Here is a 16,168-nt window from a genome sequence, read left to right on the forward strand (position 1 = left end):
TTCATATTCTTATGTCAATATTTCTACTACAGACTAAATACCTTGTATTTTGCTGATGAGTAGAAACATGAATGGTTCATTTGTATAGCGCCTTTCAACAGCAAGGTGATTTGTGTGCTTAAACGGCATTGAGACAAGATAGAAACAAAATAATGTAAAAACACTATTACTAGGATTTTTAAAGAGTGAAATAAAATGATGGATAAAAGAATAAGACAGATTAAAGAGGAGAATAAAAAATAGCTGCAGTGCTGTACAAGATATGAATAAATGAAGAAGAGAATGAATGAATTCTGAATGCTTACCTGTGATTGGCTCAATTTCCTGCTGCTCACCCCACCTCCTCTGTGATTGGTGTGTTTGTGTACAGGAGCGGTCAGCTGCAGCCTAGCTGAAGATGTCTGATAATGGGGAGGTCGAGGACAAGCCCCCAGCTCCGCCCATGAGGAACACCAGCACCATGATTGGATCCTGCAACAAGGACCCCGCCCCCCTCAACCACGGCTCCAAGCCCCTTCCGCCGAACCCGGAGGACAAGAAGAAGAAGGACCGCTCGATCCGATTCATCCTGACTGGAGGAGGCGATAAGAGTGAGTGCTTCATCGCAGTGTGAACTTCAGCATCGCTTTGTCTGTTTTCGTCCCTCAGTTACTGCCAACACTCATGTCTCCCCTGAGCAAGGCACATCAAGTCGTCGTCAGTGTGTTTGGTCTGCAAGTGGTGCAGGTGGTGCTGTATCATGCTGTCATCATAGAGACTACTTTTTTACGAATCACAGAAAAGACAGAAAAAAAATCTTTAAAAATGTGGATTAGATCAGCAAGTATAGGAAGGCACATGATCCTGAATCTGACAAACCGCTTTAGGCCAGTGGTTTGCATCAACGTTTTTAAGCATCATCACATTTCAACATGGCACCAGATACAGCCTTTCATTTTTTAAACTGTCTGAATTCATCGTTTCTCCAGTCTTTATCAATATCTCATCAGTTTCACACAGCTTGATCAATAGCCAGCGAGCACATTTGAACCTCCTCAGTGTGTCTGCCTCCACTTTCACAGCCTCCCTCTGTGTATGAGAGAGTGAAGTAGAGTTTACATCAGCCTGGCCTTATTGTGTCAACACTGCTATCAGATGCTCTGCAGCAGAATTCAGCTCATGGTACCTTCTCTGAGCTTCTTTGAAGTCTGTGTTGGAAATCACTGTTTATCTCAACCATTAAGAAATGTAGTGAGGTGTAGAAATGTGCTGGTAAGAAAAGAGGAGCTGTTTATATAAACATGTTAACATTCAGTGTGTTAACACACTTGTTAGTGTGCTAAAGTCCAAAGTACGGCCAAGCCTAAAGCCATCTGAGGACGACAGAGTACCTGATGAAAGCCACGGCAGTTTGAAAACCTGAGCCTGAGATGTCCTAAACAGGCCACCATACGCAGGATGCCTCTGCTCAGTGACCTGCAGTAGTATGAAATAGTCCAAGTGAAGCAGGACAGTGATGACAGTGAGCGTGCCTGCTCAGCAAAACCTGTCCCAGATGAAATGAGGCAAAAAATAAATGTTATAATTAGTAGGTTACACTGTGACAGCAATACACAGTCTCACAGCATCCAGTGTGTTAATGACGTGGTATCTCGGCCTCACTGTGTCAGTGTTGGTGGCAGCATCTTAACACAGAATACATGTATGTTCTTCATTCACATTAGTTTAATAATGCTAATAACCATAACTTTATTTATGTAGCCCCTTTCAAAACAACCAAGGACAAATAAAAGAAGGCAGGAGAACAGTCAAATATATAAGCACAGTCCCTGAGTGAAAAATGAAGAAATAAAGGTATAAAATAATGGATAAAAGTAACACAACTCATCTAAGATCCTCAGGTGCAGCCCTGATCCCCTTTACCAGGAAAACCAACATGGCCTTATCAGAGGACGTCAAGATAAGGGCTGTGAGTAATGGTTTAGAAGCTCGGCCAGGTAGCTCGCTGCCGTAGCATGTGAGGGCTTCAAAGTCAAGATTAAAAATTTAAAGCAGTTCTAAAATGAACAGGCAGCTGAGTGAAGGGAAGCTAAAACAGAGGAGTTATGATCATGCTTTTGTGGCATCGTTAAAAGTCTGGTGGCTGCATTTTGGACCTGTTGAAGCCACGTAATCATGTTTGTCCAAGGCAGGTAAACACAGCATTACAGTACTACAGCAGAGAATTGATAAAAGCACTGATGACTGATTAAAGACTATAAAAGATGTAATTGTGGGGATATTTCTCAAGTGGGAAAAACACGACTGAACCAACATGAACTGGGTTGTGATCTGAAGTGTCTCCAGATGGTGGCTACAGCATGATGATAGCTTAGCTGATTCAGACGGTTTGGATGGCAAGTACCAGCAGAGTGTCATCTGCATAGCAATGAAATGAAATATCATGCTGTTTGATCATGAGTAAAAAAAAAAGAAATTAAGACTGGTCCTAGAATGGAGCCCTGTGGCACCCCGTACTCAGATCAAGCTCGAGAGCAGGTAAAGCCATCAATACACACAGCAGTTTTTCTGTTTGGAAAATATGAAGAGAACCACTGGAGGGCAGCTCTGGAGATACCAACACACGTTCCCTCAACCTTTCAATAATAATGCTATGATCCACCAAGTCCACAGCCACAGTAAGATTAAGCTAGTCCAGCACCGAGCATTCACCTGCTTCAGCCTTCATCTAAATATCATTGGTTACTCTTACAAGGGCAGTTTGACAGGCTTTCAGTGGCACACTCAAAGACGTTTCTGTTTTTCTGGCCCTTCCTGAACAGTTTCACATCTAAATGTATTTTAAAACATTGCATTTTGGCCATTGAGGTCTATAACTGAAACAGCTGTATTAAAAATATAGTCTATAAGCTGCTATTTGCTATTTGATTGTTGTTTTAATCCAGTGTACAAAAGTGATTGGTAGCAGTCAGACAAACATATTTATGTATTAAGTAATATACAAAATAAACGTACAAGTAATTATGCTTATCGAACAGCCACAGAAAACAAAGCGTGCAGGCCATAGTCTAACAGCACATATGACAGCAGGATTACTTCATTGAATTCAGACGCAGTGAGTCGACTGATCTGGTAGCACAATCCCAAACATTCATGCAGTGTTTCCAGCAGTACACATTATGTAAAAAGACTGTTTACAGTTTTGCTCTGCTCATGGAGACAGATGAGTTTGGCCTTGTTGTGTCAGTACTGAGAGCAGATGCTCTCACTCATAATCTCCCTATAACCAGCCAATTACTTCTGTTTCATCATCCATAAAGTGACTGTACAGCCGCAGACATGCTGCACCTGTACTGAAGCTGGCGGATGAACACCTGCTACTGATGCACGCATTCTTTATACTGGATTAGTATTGAATGTTAGCGATGAGTTAACTGATCAGATTGATAATCAGCCAGATGTGACCGATCCACAGTAAACACGGGAGTTGGAGGTGTGCAGCCTGCAGCTTCCATTGCTCCCTGACATATTACAGAATTGTGTTAAATGTCTGGTATTGTGGAGGCACTTTTGAACAGCCGCCGTTCATCCCACCTCATTGATAAATAAGTTGTGTTTCCTGTGGCTGCTTCACAATAAAAGCCTGTTCGTGTTTCACCAGTTGAATGCTTTTAATGCGAAGCAGCAGAGTGAAATGCTGTGTTTGCATCAGCAGTAACTGAACACAGCTCTGATAGCTCAGCTTTGGAGAGTGAACAATAACGAGTGAGGCTAATCTCACTGAGATAGAATTACAAACAGGAATGGTGAATCACAGAAGTGCAACTTGAATCCTGTCCTGGAAAGATAGGTTCAGCCCGTAACAATGAGAACTACTGTATAAAACTCACTCACAGAAGTAAAACTGTGTTGGAGTGTTAATTCAGTAGTGTGTTTGAGTCTGTTTGACCTTACCTTCAAACCAGCATGCAGATGAGAGACGCTGTGCTGCACCAGCAGCCATTTGACATGGTTTTATATTTTATATAGGAGTGTTTTTCAGTCTTTTGCTCTATATGATGTGTCTGGAAGAATAAACACTCACCAGTTTTTGACAAACTACCTCATCGTACACCTCCACATACAGGGAATGATTACCCATGATGCTTTGTGGGCGACTGGTGCTCCTGCATCATTGTTAGTCATCCCGGGGGGGTCTGTTGCCTGTGATTCTCGCTGGAGTTATGATTTCCCAGAGGATCCCCTCTTGTTGTTTCCAACATATGGCGTCTGTTTTTTCGTCTTTCTCTCATTCCTCTTCCTGTTCTTTCCATCTTCTTTCCACACTCATTTTCCTTGTTTCTGTTTCCAGATTTTCTCTGTACTTGTACTTGTACTTCCTCTTCCAGGGATTTTTTAAAAAATATGTTGCATTTAGGATTTTCTGTCACAGTCAGTTTAATTATTGATTTGGTCCAGCGTTTCAGCTGCTCCTCTGCAGCCTTTGAGAGCCAAGTTAGGACTTAAAAAAAAAGCCATTTGTTTCATGTTCTTTTTCACTCACACACCTTTATTCTACATGGAATTAAAAAAACAGAATTTCCTGAAGTATATCTATTTAACAAGTATAATCTGTCTTGTAAACACCACATCATGTTTAGACCATGTTTGAGTCTCCTCAGCCAATCTGAGGTGATGTAAAATCAACGTTTCTGTTTCTTCTGTCAGCCTATAAGAAGAAGGAGCGTCCAGAGATCTCTCTGCCATCTGACTTTGAACACACCATCCATGTCGGCTTTGATGCTGTTACTGGAGAGTTCACTGTAAGTGTGTGCGGTATTGTGTGTTTATTCCCCTGTGTGTAGTAACACTCCTGAATTCACTGAACGCAGCCGCAGTGTGTGTCTTTGGTGTGTATTTGTGGTTTGTTTACATCACTTTTTAATTGTTTACCAAAGGACCCATGTTCATTGTTGCATGCAATTGTGTGTATCAATGTGTGTGTGGCTGTGTTTGATACACACACTTGGCAAATGAATCTTTGGAATAATCACATTAGACAAAGACGCCTTGTTTAGCTGACTCACTTGATCTGCCTGACCAAGCTTTTAGCTGGGAGTTAAACTGTGTGTGTGTGTGTGTGTGTGTGTGTGTGTGTGTGTGTGTGTGTGTGTGTGTGTGTGTGTGTGTGCGCGTGTGTGTGCGCGTGTGTGTGCGCGTGTGTGTGCGCGTGCGCGTGCGCGTGTGTGTGTGCGCGCACTTAAAGCTACTCCTTCCCTTTTCTGTAATCTAGGACATAGTTCCTGCTCCTTACTTCAACACACATCTATGCAAATTAATGATTCTATTTTTTACTCAAAGCAACAAAACCTAAATATAATTCAGTGAGTACAATATTAATATTAAGGGAATATGAGACCTGAATAGAATGGAGGGACGGAATAATGCAGCAGGAAGTGGACGAGTGCGAGTGATGGACTGACCCAGACAGACGGGTAGAAAGAGAGCTGGAAAACAAGGAGATGTGACCCACTTATGTGACTGAAGCACAAATATGACAAGACTGCCTTGTTAGGACTCTGTAGGAAGCCTGTGTGTGTGTGTGTGTGTGTGTGTGTGTGTGTGTGTGTGTGTGTGTGTGTGTGTGTGTGTGTGTGTGTGTGTGTGTGTGTGTGTGTGTGTGTGTGTGCGTGCGTGTGTGTGCGTGTGCGTGATGTAAATGTGTTGCTGTAGTATTGTCTGAAACTTATTGTTCATCATAAAGCAACGTGTAAACCTGTTTTTGACAGGGCTCATAAATAAGTGGATAATACTCAGTGCATATGGATGATAGAAAGAAGTAAAACTGTGTGTGTGTGTGTGTGTGTGTGTGTGTGTGTGTGTGTGTGTGTGTGTGTGTGTGTGTGTGTGTGTGTGTGTGTGTGTGTGTGTGTGTGTGTGTGTGTGTGTGTGCGTGCGTGTGTGTGTAGGGCATGCCAGAGCAGTGGGCCCGGCTCCTGCAGACGTCCAACATCACCAAACTGGAGCAGAAGAAGAATCCTCAGGCCGTCCTCGACGTTTTAAAGTTCTACGACTCAAAAGAAACGGCCAACAGCCAGAAATACATGAGCTTCACAGGTACGAACACACACACAAACACACACACACACATCTTCGTTCTTCCCTTGTTGTTGTAGTCTCTCATTGTGTTTTTCCCTGCAGATAAAAACACGGACGCATATAGCTCCTCCACCACAACGGTAAGTCATGACTGTTTGTATGTCCCGTGTCCCTCATACAGTCCACATGAGACTGAGACATCCAACCTTACATCATACGTCCAGAGAGATGTTACATTCAAAGACAGACAGGCTGCGGCAGCTGATTACTGAAGGTTTTCCTCATTGATCCAAGAAATTTAAGAGTAAATTTAATGAGCGCAGCAGCAGATTGAACAACTAGGAGTAAATGAGCCTCAACAGGTAACAAACAAACATCTTAAAACTGGCTAAAAAAATAATAATCAACAATCAAATGATTTAAGTGTGACTAAAACGAGTATGTCTTTGATATCAAGAGACTAAAACTAAAACTCAGTGAAGCACAGGTGTTAAATTAGGTCCAAAACTGAACAGTGAATCCTGTCTGGAGCCAGCGGGGGCCAAATATCAAATACCAACATGTTTTTAACCATCCAGTATGTTAATAAAGACATAGCTTTGATTTCTTTCAGAAGAGGCAAGTTTGAGGGCAAACAATTTGAAGAGAGAGCATCTTCAGGGGAAATGGAGCCTGTCTGTGGTCTGTCAGGGTAACGAGGAATGAGAGGATTAAGAGAGGAAGGAGGGAGAGCTTCAGTGTGAGATGATGAAGAGATTAAAAAAAGGAGTGGAGGAGATGAGGTTTAATCTACCATTTGACAGGACAGACACAGAGAGAGAGAGAGAGAGCAAGTGACAGGGTGAGATAAGAGAGATTGATAGAAACAGGTGAGAGGAGAGCAGGAAGAGAGCAGCATATAAAGAAGTGGATGAGGTAAAAACGTTGCGTTGAGCTCCGTTTTTGTGTTTCCTCTGAAATTCTGAAAGTGTGACCTTTAATTGGTTCCAAACGCAGCAAGTCGTCTTGAGATAGATGAGGAAGCTTTTTTTTTGCAGCAGTGCAAATGTTGTCTGAAAGGTGCCTTTAAACAAAAAGAGGGGAAGAGGAAGTGATGATGATGATGATGATGATGATGATGATGATGCCCCTCCTAGAGATACACTCTCTCTCCTCTCTCTTTCGCTCGCACGCTCTCTCTCTCTCTGTCTCTCTCTCTCTCTCTCTGGCTCTCTCTCTCTCTCTCTCTCTCTCTCTCTCTCTCTCTCTCTCTCTCTCTCTCTCTCCCTCTCTCTCTGTCTCTCTCTTCACTCTCTCTTTCGCTTGCACGCTCTCTCTCTCCTCTCTCTCTCTGTCTGTCTCACTCTCTCTCTCTCTGTGTCTCTCTCTGTGTCTCTCTCTCTCTCTCTCTCTCTCTCTCTCTCTCTCTCTCCCTCTGCATTGTGAATCAGCACCTTTTCTCCTCCTTTCACCGTTTCCCTGTTTCTGCAGCTTGGCCACCAGCCGAGCATTAGACTATCAGAGAGAGATAGAGGGGAGGAAAAGAGAGGGATGGAGAGGAGGATGTGTGGCCAGACGTGACCAGAGCTCACAGATAATAACCGTGATGACAAGAGGAAGGCGAGGGAAGGGAAAGAAAAAAGGGAGAAAACACAGAGAGGGAAACGAGGAGGAGAGAAGGTGAAATTGAAGCAGTGAAGAAGAGCTAAGGATCCCCAAGAGGACTTCTCTGCGTGATGAGAGGATGAAGCAGTAGAGAAGGGACAGTAACAGCAGGAGACAATGATGGGTCTGGTATCACTGTTGGCTCACATGACGATGATGTCACTTAAGCCCCGCCCTCTCCCTCTCTGTGACATAACGCAGAGCTCCAAGGCCGTGTCGGAGACGCCCGCCATAGCAACTGTGTCTGAGGATGAGGATGAAGACGAGGCCGAGCCACCGCCAGTGATTGCCCCCCGACCAGAGCACACCAAATCAGTAAGGACGCGCACACTCTTTCTATAGTTGTAAGGACCCTCATTGATGTCATGCATCTCTTAGCCCCTAACCTTAACCATCACAACTAACCCAAACCTGAACCTTCATGTAGTCCAGCCCTCTCTGAACCTCACCCGCCTTAATCCTGATCCTAAGCTTAACCTTAAAACTAAGTCTTAACTTTCAAACAGTCCTCTGAAGAAGTGAATGTCCTCACAAAGCTGTTAAGACTCGGTTTTACAGTTTTATGGGTTTGGAGGATGAGGAGGAAATGAAAAGTGGGAAAGCTGTCAGCTGAGAAATGGATGAATCAGATGTGACAGCTGTGTGTGTGTGTGTGTGTGTGTGTGTGTGTGTGTGTGTGTGTGTGTGTGTGTGTGTGTGTGTGTGTGTGTGTGTGTGTGTCAGCTGCCCTTTGTGTGTCAGCTGCCCTTCTAAAAATGCTCAGCAGAGGATGAGTAATGTGAGTTTCACAGCAGTCAGAGGGTTTTCCCGACCACACAGAGACTCTCTAAACAAGATACAGACGTCTCTACCTGAGAATGTGTCATTGAGCAAGGCACTAAACCACCTGCTTCTGGTCTCCCACTGACCTTTGACCCCCCATCATCATTTTCTTTCATCACTGACCGGTGTAGTGTTGCATATGAGGTGACACAACAGTGATTTACACACGTCTAAAGCTTCAGATTTCAAATGTCTTCAGATTGTTACACACACACACACACACACACACACACACACACACACACACACACACACACACACACACACACTCTCCATAGTTCTCCATACATCACCTCAGCCCATAAAGCACTCATTAGATTTGATCATGAAACAGACCCGTGTGCTGCCTCACTTCAGCCCTCCAATCAGACCACAGGGGCCTGTGTGTGTGTGTGTGTGTGTGTGTGTGTGTGTGTGTGTGTGTGTGTGTGTGTGTGTGTGTGTGTGTGTGTGTGTGTGTGTGTGTGTGTGTGTGTGTGTGTGTGTGTGTGTGTGTGTGTGTGTGTGACAAGAGACCTCACTCTCAAACACATGTTAAGGTCTACAAATAAATATCATCTTCATCACTGATGAGCTTATAATTGACACAAACAAATACAGTTTCAGTTTTTTTATCCTCGTGAAAAGCGATTCAAGCTTTTACTCAAAAATATTAAATTACCATCACTGATATTAACTGATATTAATGAACTTTAACTGTCACAGTTTTCTGATCAGCTCATCTTTAAACTCATTCCCTCCAGACACACATACACACTCCAAGCAAAAACACCCTCACAGTTTCTCACATCAGCAAACAACTTAACAACCTCGTTTTTCATCCTGTCTCTCTCTCACACACACACGCACACACACACGCACACACATTGTTGCTCCTTTCTCAGACAGGTCGGCGGTTGAGAGGCTGCTTCCATGGCGGCACTGCCGTTCCCACGGTGACGAGTCTAGTGCACCTGACTGGAGCGCGCGCACACACACACACACACACACACACACACACACACACACACACACACACACACACACGCTGGTCTCTGTTGTTATTCGTCCTTTCATCCCGACAGTCTGAAAGTGCCTCACGGCTCAGTTACAGCACTTAGTTTAACTTTATCGACACTTAAACATGTTTTTTACTAACAGCCTGGTTTTAGCATGGTTAGCATTAGCTTCATTTAAATATACAGTTCATGAAGAAAAGAATAGAAACCTTAAAGTTTCTCATTGTGATTTTCATCAAATGACAGAAGGAAAAGACTATTTAATTAGTATTTTTTGATTATGGAAAATGTACTTTAACGTTACTCTTTCAGATATACACTCGCTCAGTGATCGAGCCCCTCCCTCCTCCTCCGACCAAAGATGCTGCGACCTCCCCCATCTCCCCACCGACAGCCGCTGCCGCCACCCCCACCCCCCCTGCCGAAGCAGCTCCCGGCAGCCCTCCCAGTGCAAGCCCCGCCCCCGGGCCTTCCCTGCCCCGCCCCCAGGACAAAACCAGGAAGAAGAAGATGTCGGACGAGGAGATCCTGGAGAAACTACGTAAGACTCACACACTCAAATAAATAAGTGTGTGTGTGTGTGTGTGTGTGTGTGTGTGTGTGTGTGTGTGTGTGTGTGTGTGTGTGTGTGTGTGTGTGTGTGTGTGTGTGTGTGTGTGTGTGTGACATTTAAGAACTATATTACAGTCAACAGACACAAAACACTATATGGCCAAAAGAGTGTGGACACCACCTCACAGTGTGAACCGTTGGTGTGGTTTGCGCTTATCTTACTGCTGAATCATACAGTGATATTTCAGACCACAGTGGTAGCTCCTTCCCAGTTTGGTGTGGAAGAGGTTGTCCACTCTGACCTCAACCCCATCTGTCAGCTCTGGGATGAACTAAACATTGACTGTGACCTGATCAGCCAACAAGAACTGTAAAAGAAAGACATGTGTGTATGTTTGGGTGTCCATATACTTTTGGCCACAGAGTGTACGTATGATGGTCTTTACACCAGGTGTTAATTGGCACCAGGTACCTTCTAACTTCAGAGAACAGTTTGGTGAGAAGCTCCTCTTCTGAAACTGCGTGTGTGCTAAAAAAAGGGACACTGGAGCACCGCTCAGGTTTTATTTATAGAAATAATATTTGTGGCTTCTCTCTGGAAAAATCTCTGAAAGATCAGCTGAAGAGAAGCGGTGGCTCCTCATGGCTGAAGGTGAGACTGTCCTCCGTGAGACTGATGTCAGTCAAAGTCCAGCATGTCCCACTGGTACATTTCAACGCTTCTATGAGGACAGTGGAAGATTGCACAGCCTAAAATTAATATTTTATTTATTTATTTTATTATTTTGTCTATAGGTACTCGTCACATCTGTATGCTGTAGATGAAACATTCTGGTGCCGTTTCTTTCTTTCTTTCTTTTTTTTTTACCTGCTCTGGTTCAGTGAGGGCAGAGTCTCCGAGGGCTAATTTTAGTATTTGACAGGCCGTTTCATCCCGTTGTCTTTCTACGCACACGTCAGATGGTTTGAGTTTATTTTAGGTTCAAGTCAGGTTGCTGGTGATTTCACCAACATGACTTTTAATCAGCTCAGAGACAGTACTAAATATTAAATTATAATATCCCACGTATGTGATTGAGATGTTTTCTCTGGGGGAGCATTTAGTCTGACATGATCTGCAAACTTAATGCTCATTATTACTGTAGGTCTTCATATCATGATGAGAATAGTGGTTTCATTGTGTGCCAAAGTTCGTGAGGCACCGTGAAAGATGTTACGTAACGTTATCACTTCTAACAAAAGAAGCTGCCTGCAGTCTCTCACAGCGGCCGTGCTGTCCTGACGCTCAGTGAAGGAGCTGTGTTAGCTGCCACAGCTAACAGGTGCTAACGTGTTTTCTCAGAAAGGAACCACAGGTATAAAACTGCTCAGCGGTTTGTTGCACAGGCCTCTGAACACTCTTAGCCTTTCCTCTTAGAGCTAAAGATAACCTGAACCATTCAGTCAAACTCAAGATTCACACACAGACGCTTCATCTCTGAAAGTCTTTGCTTTAATGTAACGCTGTGAGATGATGAACCTCATCTGTATTAATTTGGACTAATAATCAAAGTCCAGAGCACACAGCAGATAGAGCATGAACACACTGTCTTTTTTATGTGTTCAGTTATTGTACAAAAGTCTTCAACTTTAAAAAAAATAAAAGAACGTGTTTCAAACTTCTTCCATATTGAAATGTGACTGTGACTTTCTGACCGTGAATAAAAGCCTGTGTATTTTTTAAACCATGCCCCACGCCTGTCCAGATGTGCTCAGATCTCCCTCTGCTGGTAAGACCAGGATACTGCCTGTCTGTCTGTCCGTCTCTCTGATTGACAGACCAGATATCCACTGTCCCTGCCCCCCCACTGTCCAATCCTCACGTCTGATTGGTCGTCCCCTCTCTTTCCATCATCCAGTCTCCTGCGGTTACAGAGTGACTCCGAGTTTTGTCCTCTAATCACTTTCCTCCTGTGGATTCTGATGACTGCAGACAGAGCTGCTTCAGCTCTTCTCTTTCTGTCCTTCCTTCTCATCTTTGCTTCTTCCTTAATACTTTTATTCCCATCCTTCTTTTGTTTATTCAGCTCTTCTGTCTTTCTTGATTCCTTCCCTCCATCATTTCATACTCTCTTTCTGTTCGGTCTTCAGTCCAAGCTTTTCTTTCCTTTTTTTACCACCTTTTCCTTCCTGAATTGACTGTTTTTAAACTTTCTTTACTTCTCCATTTGTTTTTATTGTTTTTTTTGCTCTCATCCCTCGTTCCTTCTCTCCATCCTCTTGTCTCTCAGTTCTTCAGCATGCTGCATTGACCTGAGTGTGATGAACTTAAAGCAGAATTTGGATGGATAGAAAGTCCCTGGACTGTTCTATCCATTCAAATTCAGCAGTACTGTAGAATGAACATATAAACACCTTTCAGCTGTGGATTAAAGGCTCAGGTTTTCTTTATCTCGCTCTCTTTCAGATCCTGTTGCTGTGTGTTGTGATCAATCGATAAGTGAGTTTGTGCTTCTTTTTCTCTCTTTCTTTCACTCAGGGACCATTGTAAGTGTGGGAGACCCCAAGAAGAAATATACACGCTTTGAGAAGATCGGACAGGGGTAAGTCACAAACCTGACGTGGCCGAGGTCTCCTGTAATTAGTGTGACAGTGTTTTTGGTGACGCTTAAGGATGTGAAACCTTCCTTCATGGTGACCTCTAAGAAACAAAAGCTTTTCATCCAGCTAAGAAATAATGAGACACTGCATAACGTCTAACTGGGGCTCTCTGCTGTCTGTCCTCAGAGCGTCTGGGACGGTGTACACAGCTATAGACATCGCTACAGGACAAGAGGTGGGATTCCTTCATCATCCTCCATATTTCTCTTCTTCATCCTCCCTTTTAAAGATTGTTTCTTTGACTCAAATTTAAGGATTTGGGGGTTGATACAGTGACCACATTAAAGCCCCAGTCAAAGAGGAAGTGATGAAGACGACTCTGCGCTCAGCCTGTTGCAGAAGTCAGCTGAAAGAAATCAACAGCAAGTTTCAAATATGATGATGGCAAAAGGCTTTAAAGTGCAAATTTAGGGGGAAATAAAGTCCAAAGTGAATGCCTTTGTTAAAGTTAAGAGGGTTGGGGAAGATGGTCGATGCTAAAAGCTTAAAAGGAAGTTAAAGGAAATGCAGGTTCATCCAGGGCGTCAACCTTCAATCAGGTGAGATGAAGCGAAGAGAAGCACAGAGACTTGAGGGCAGAGCCGTGAGTTTCCACTGGGAACACTGGCAGTCACTGGTATTAAGTCTGGCTTCAGTAGCTGTGACTTCCAGGTTAATTTTGAAGGAGCCCAGCTCGTCTGCCATGATAATCCTCCTGAGTTTCACTCTCTGAGGATTAGCCTGCATTTTTAATGTCTGTCAGACTGCACTGCCGAACGGCCTTTCACTGGCTTTGGATTTAGATATTTCTCCCTCCTCACCGTCACCTGTCTTCAGTTTCCAACTATTCATCCTTTGGTCTTCTTTCATTCCCTGTCACATTATCTTCTTCCTTTAACAAACCTGTCTCTCTCCAGCTTCTCTGCTCTCAGTCTGTTCACAGTACATCTAATATTTGTCGTTTCTCACAGGTGGCCATTAAACAGATGAACCTGCAGCAGCAGCCAAAGAAGGAGCTGATCATCAATGAGATTCTGGTGATGAGGGAAAATAAAAACCCAAACATAGTCAACTACCTGGACAGGTGAGACACATGGGCACATACACGCACTCACTCACTCACACACACACACACACACACACACACACACACACACACACACACACACACACCATCAATCCGCAGCGTGTCACTCATTGCTGCCAGTAGTTCCTCTTTTTTTAACATGTTTGTGACATTTTCTGATTGATTTCTACAGCCAATAAGTTGGAACATCAGGGTTTCACTTCTGTTTTGTTGCCTTAATCTTGTTGGTTGACAGGTGACCATTGAATCAGTGAATGAGAAAATATTCATCAATAATCAAACAGGGAACAGATAAATAGAAGGACGGAGGGCAGACAGTCCTGTGTGTGTGTTTATTTGTGGAGGCTGCAGCTTTGGATAAAGTTGGAGGATTATATTTAGTTTGGCAGGATCACACTTGGCTGAGATCCTTCTGTTGAATTTGCTGCAGCAGACGTGTGAAACAAGTTAAAACACAATCTGCTGCAAAATGAGACAAATGTGAAGCTCCCAGACTTTCCCTGGAAACACGTCTGTGGTGTTCCAGATGTTTCAGGAGCAGAAGGGCTGCAGACATGACTGTGGAAACACCACTGAGCTGTGGACAGTGAGCACTCACCGTCATCACAGACCGTCTGGTTCAGGTGGCCAGCCAACACGGAGGCACCAGCCCCACATATTAAAACTTTACAGTAGAAATAAACATGGATTTTTATTAAGGCTAAAAGTTATGCATAATTAAGGATGTGGCAGCTTTGAGTAACAGCTAGCTGCTCGGTTTCAGCAGCCGGGCTGCACTCCACCTGCCTCAGTTCCACCCACGCTGAGAGTGTGGTGGAGTCGGGCGCCGCCAAAATGGCGATGGCCCAAGTGACTGTCACTGAGCCCTAGGAAGCTGAGGGTGGCGTCACAGAGACCACGTCCATGTTTTTACAGTCTGGATCCAGCTCAGGGTTGCTGCTGCTGTGCCAACCCACTGGACACGTGGGGGGATGGGTGTCTGGTTGCCATAGTTACCTGTTTGTCTTCAGACACACTGAGGAGCACATGCAAGACTGTGAGGTTGTCATCCCCATGGAAACAACATTCTCACCATCTCTGATTTACTGCGTGTGTGTCTGAGAGGGAGAAAGAGTGTGTGAGTTCAATGGGAAGTAAATGTCAGCTGGTGCATGATGGTCCAAGAAACAAAGCAGCCAGACCCCCTGAAAACATCCCAGTAACTCCAGCTCACACACACACACACGTACCTGGTCGAGTTTAGCATTAACGTTAGCATTGCTAACGTTAGCTAACTAACGTGCCAGATCTTTATTTTCAACCTCACACAGACGACTGTTGTTCAGAAGTATTATCACCCTAAATTCTATAACTTTGTCATCTGCACGTTAGCATGTAACACCTGACTAACATGTGCTCCAGGTAGCATCGTTAGCATAGCATCTCGTTTGAAGACTAACCCTGAGCTGATGAGCTGATGCTTGCTTCCTCTCAGAGCTCCAGAGGTTGCTGTGCCCTCTAACGTCTGACAGGATCAGTTTCATTGAAAGATGAGTCGTATCATGAATACAAACACCTGCATGTATTGATGTTTCCACAGTTACCTGGTGGGTGACGAGCTGTGGGTGGTGATGGAATACCTGGCTGGAGGTTCGTTGACTGACGTCGTCACAGAAACCTGCATGGATGAAGCCCAGATAGCTGCTGTGTGCAGAGAGGTAGGAGACATGAAGCACGGCTGTAGCAAAGACCACCATATTGGGACGTGGTCTCCCCTTGGACACTGCTGCAGCTCTCTCTTAGATTCAGATCTGTTAGACTCGGTCAGATGCTCAGTAACTGGAAACACTGAACATCTGTCTGTGTCTCTCACCGTCTCTCTCTGTCTGTCTCTTTCCAGTGTCTCCAGGCATTGGAGTTCCTGCACTCGAACCAGGTCATCCATCGAGACATCAAGAGCGACAACATCCTGCTGGGCATGGACGGCTCCGTCAAACTCAGTCAGTCCACAGCAGTCGACATCAAGTTATTTCATTCTTTCGCTTCCTTTTATCAGCAGTAGATTTATGAAACATCCTGTAAAGGTTTGATTCAAACAGGAAGCTGCTTAATTGACAGAATTTCAGACGTTACATGGACTCACTCTGTCCTCTGTCCTCCTCCCAGCTGACTTTGGGTTCTGCGCCCAGATCACTCCAGAGCAGAGCAAACGCAGCACCATGGTTGGGACTCCATACTGGATGGCTCCAGAGGTCGTGACCCGTAAAGCCTACGGCCCCAAAGTGGACATCTGGTCCCTGGGCATCATGGCCATAGAGATGGTGGAGGGGGAGCCGCCGTACCTGAATGAAAATCCACTCAGGGTGAGGTTGTGTTTGGATTACTGTGGGCCAAAGAGACTGACAGACAG

At 44.4% G+C, this 16,168-nt stretch overlaps 1 protein-coding gene across 2 annotated transcripts in view; it reads left to right on the plus strand.

The window, feature by feature from the left end:
- Positions 1-16,168, plus strand: part of pak1 (p21 protein (Cdc42/Rac)-activated kinase 1) — a 47,020-nt gene that overhangs the window by 28,967 nt on the left and 1,885 nt on the right. The window contains exons 3-14 of one of the 2 annotated variants that reach the window (XM_070970705.1): positions 371-590; positions 4,687-4,781; positions 5,928-6,075; positions 6,160-6,197; positions 7,903-8,016; positions 9,834-10,062; positions 12,592-12,655; positions 12,840-12,888; positions 13,664-13,776; positions 15,359-15,476; positions 15,659-15,758; positions 15,925-16,121. In XM_070970705.1, the coding sequence (XP_070826806.1) occupies positions 398-590; positions 4,687-4,781; positions 5,928-6,075; positions 6,160-6,197; positions 7,903-8,016; positions 9,834-10,062; positions 12,592-12,655; positions 12,840-12,888; positions 13,664-13,776; positions 15,359-15,476; positions 15,659-15,758; positions 15,925-16,121 (1,458 nt within the window). In that variant the 5' untranslated portion in view covers positions 371-397. Of the gene's footprint in view, positions 1-370; positions 591-4,686; positions 4,782-5,927; positions 6,110-6,159; positions 6,198-7,898; positions 8,017-9,833; positions 10,063-12,591; positions 12,656-12,839; positions 12,889-13,663; positions 13,777-15,358; positions 15,477-15,658; positions 15,759-15,924; positions 16,122-16,168 lie in introns of both variants that reach the window. The other variant, XM_070970706.1, reaches the window with a different exon arrangement.

This window comes from Chaetodon trifascialis, chromosome 9, assembly GCF_039877785.1.
Source record: "Chaetodon trifascialis isolate fChaTrf1 chromosome 9, fChaTrf1.hap1, whole genome shotgun sequence".
NCBI classification, from domain to species: domain Eukaryota; kingdom Metazoa; phylum Chordata; class Actinopteri; order Chaetodontiformes; family Chaetodontidae; genus Chaetodon; species Chaetodon trifascialis.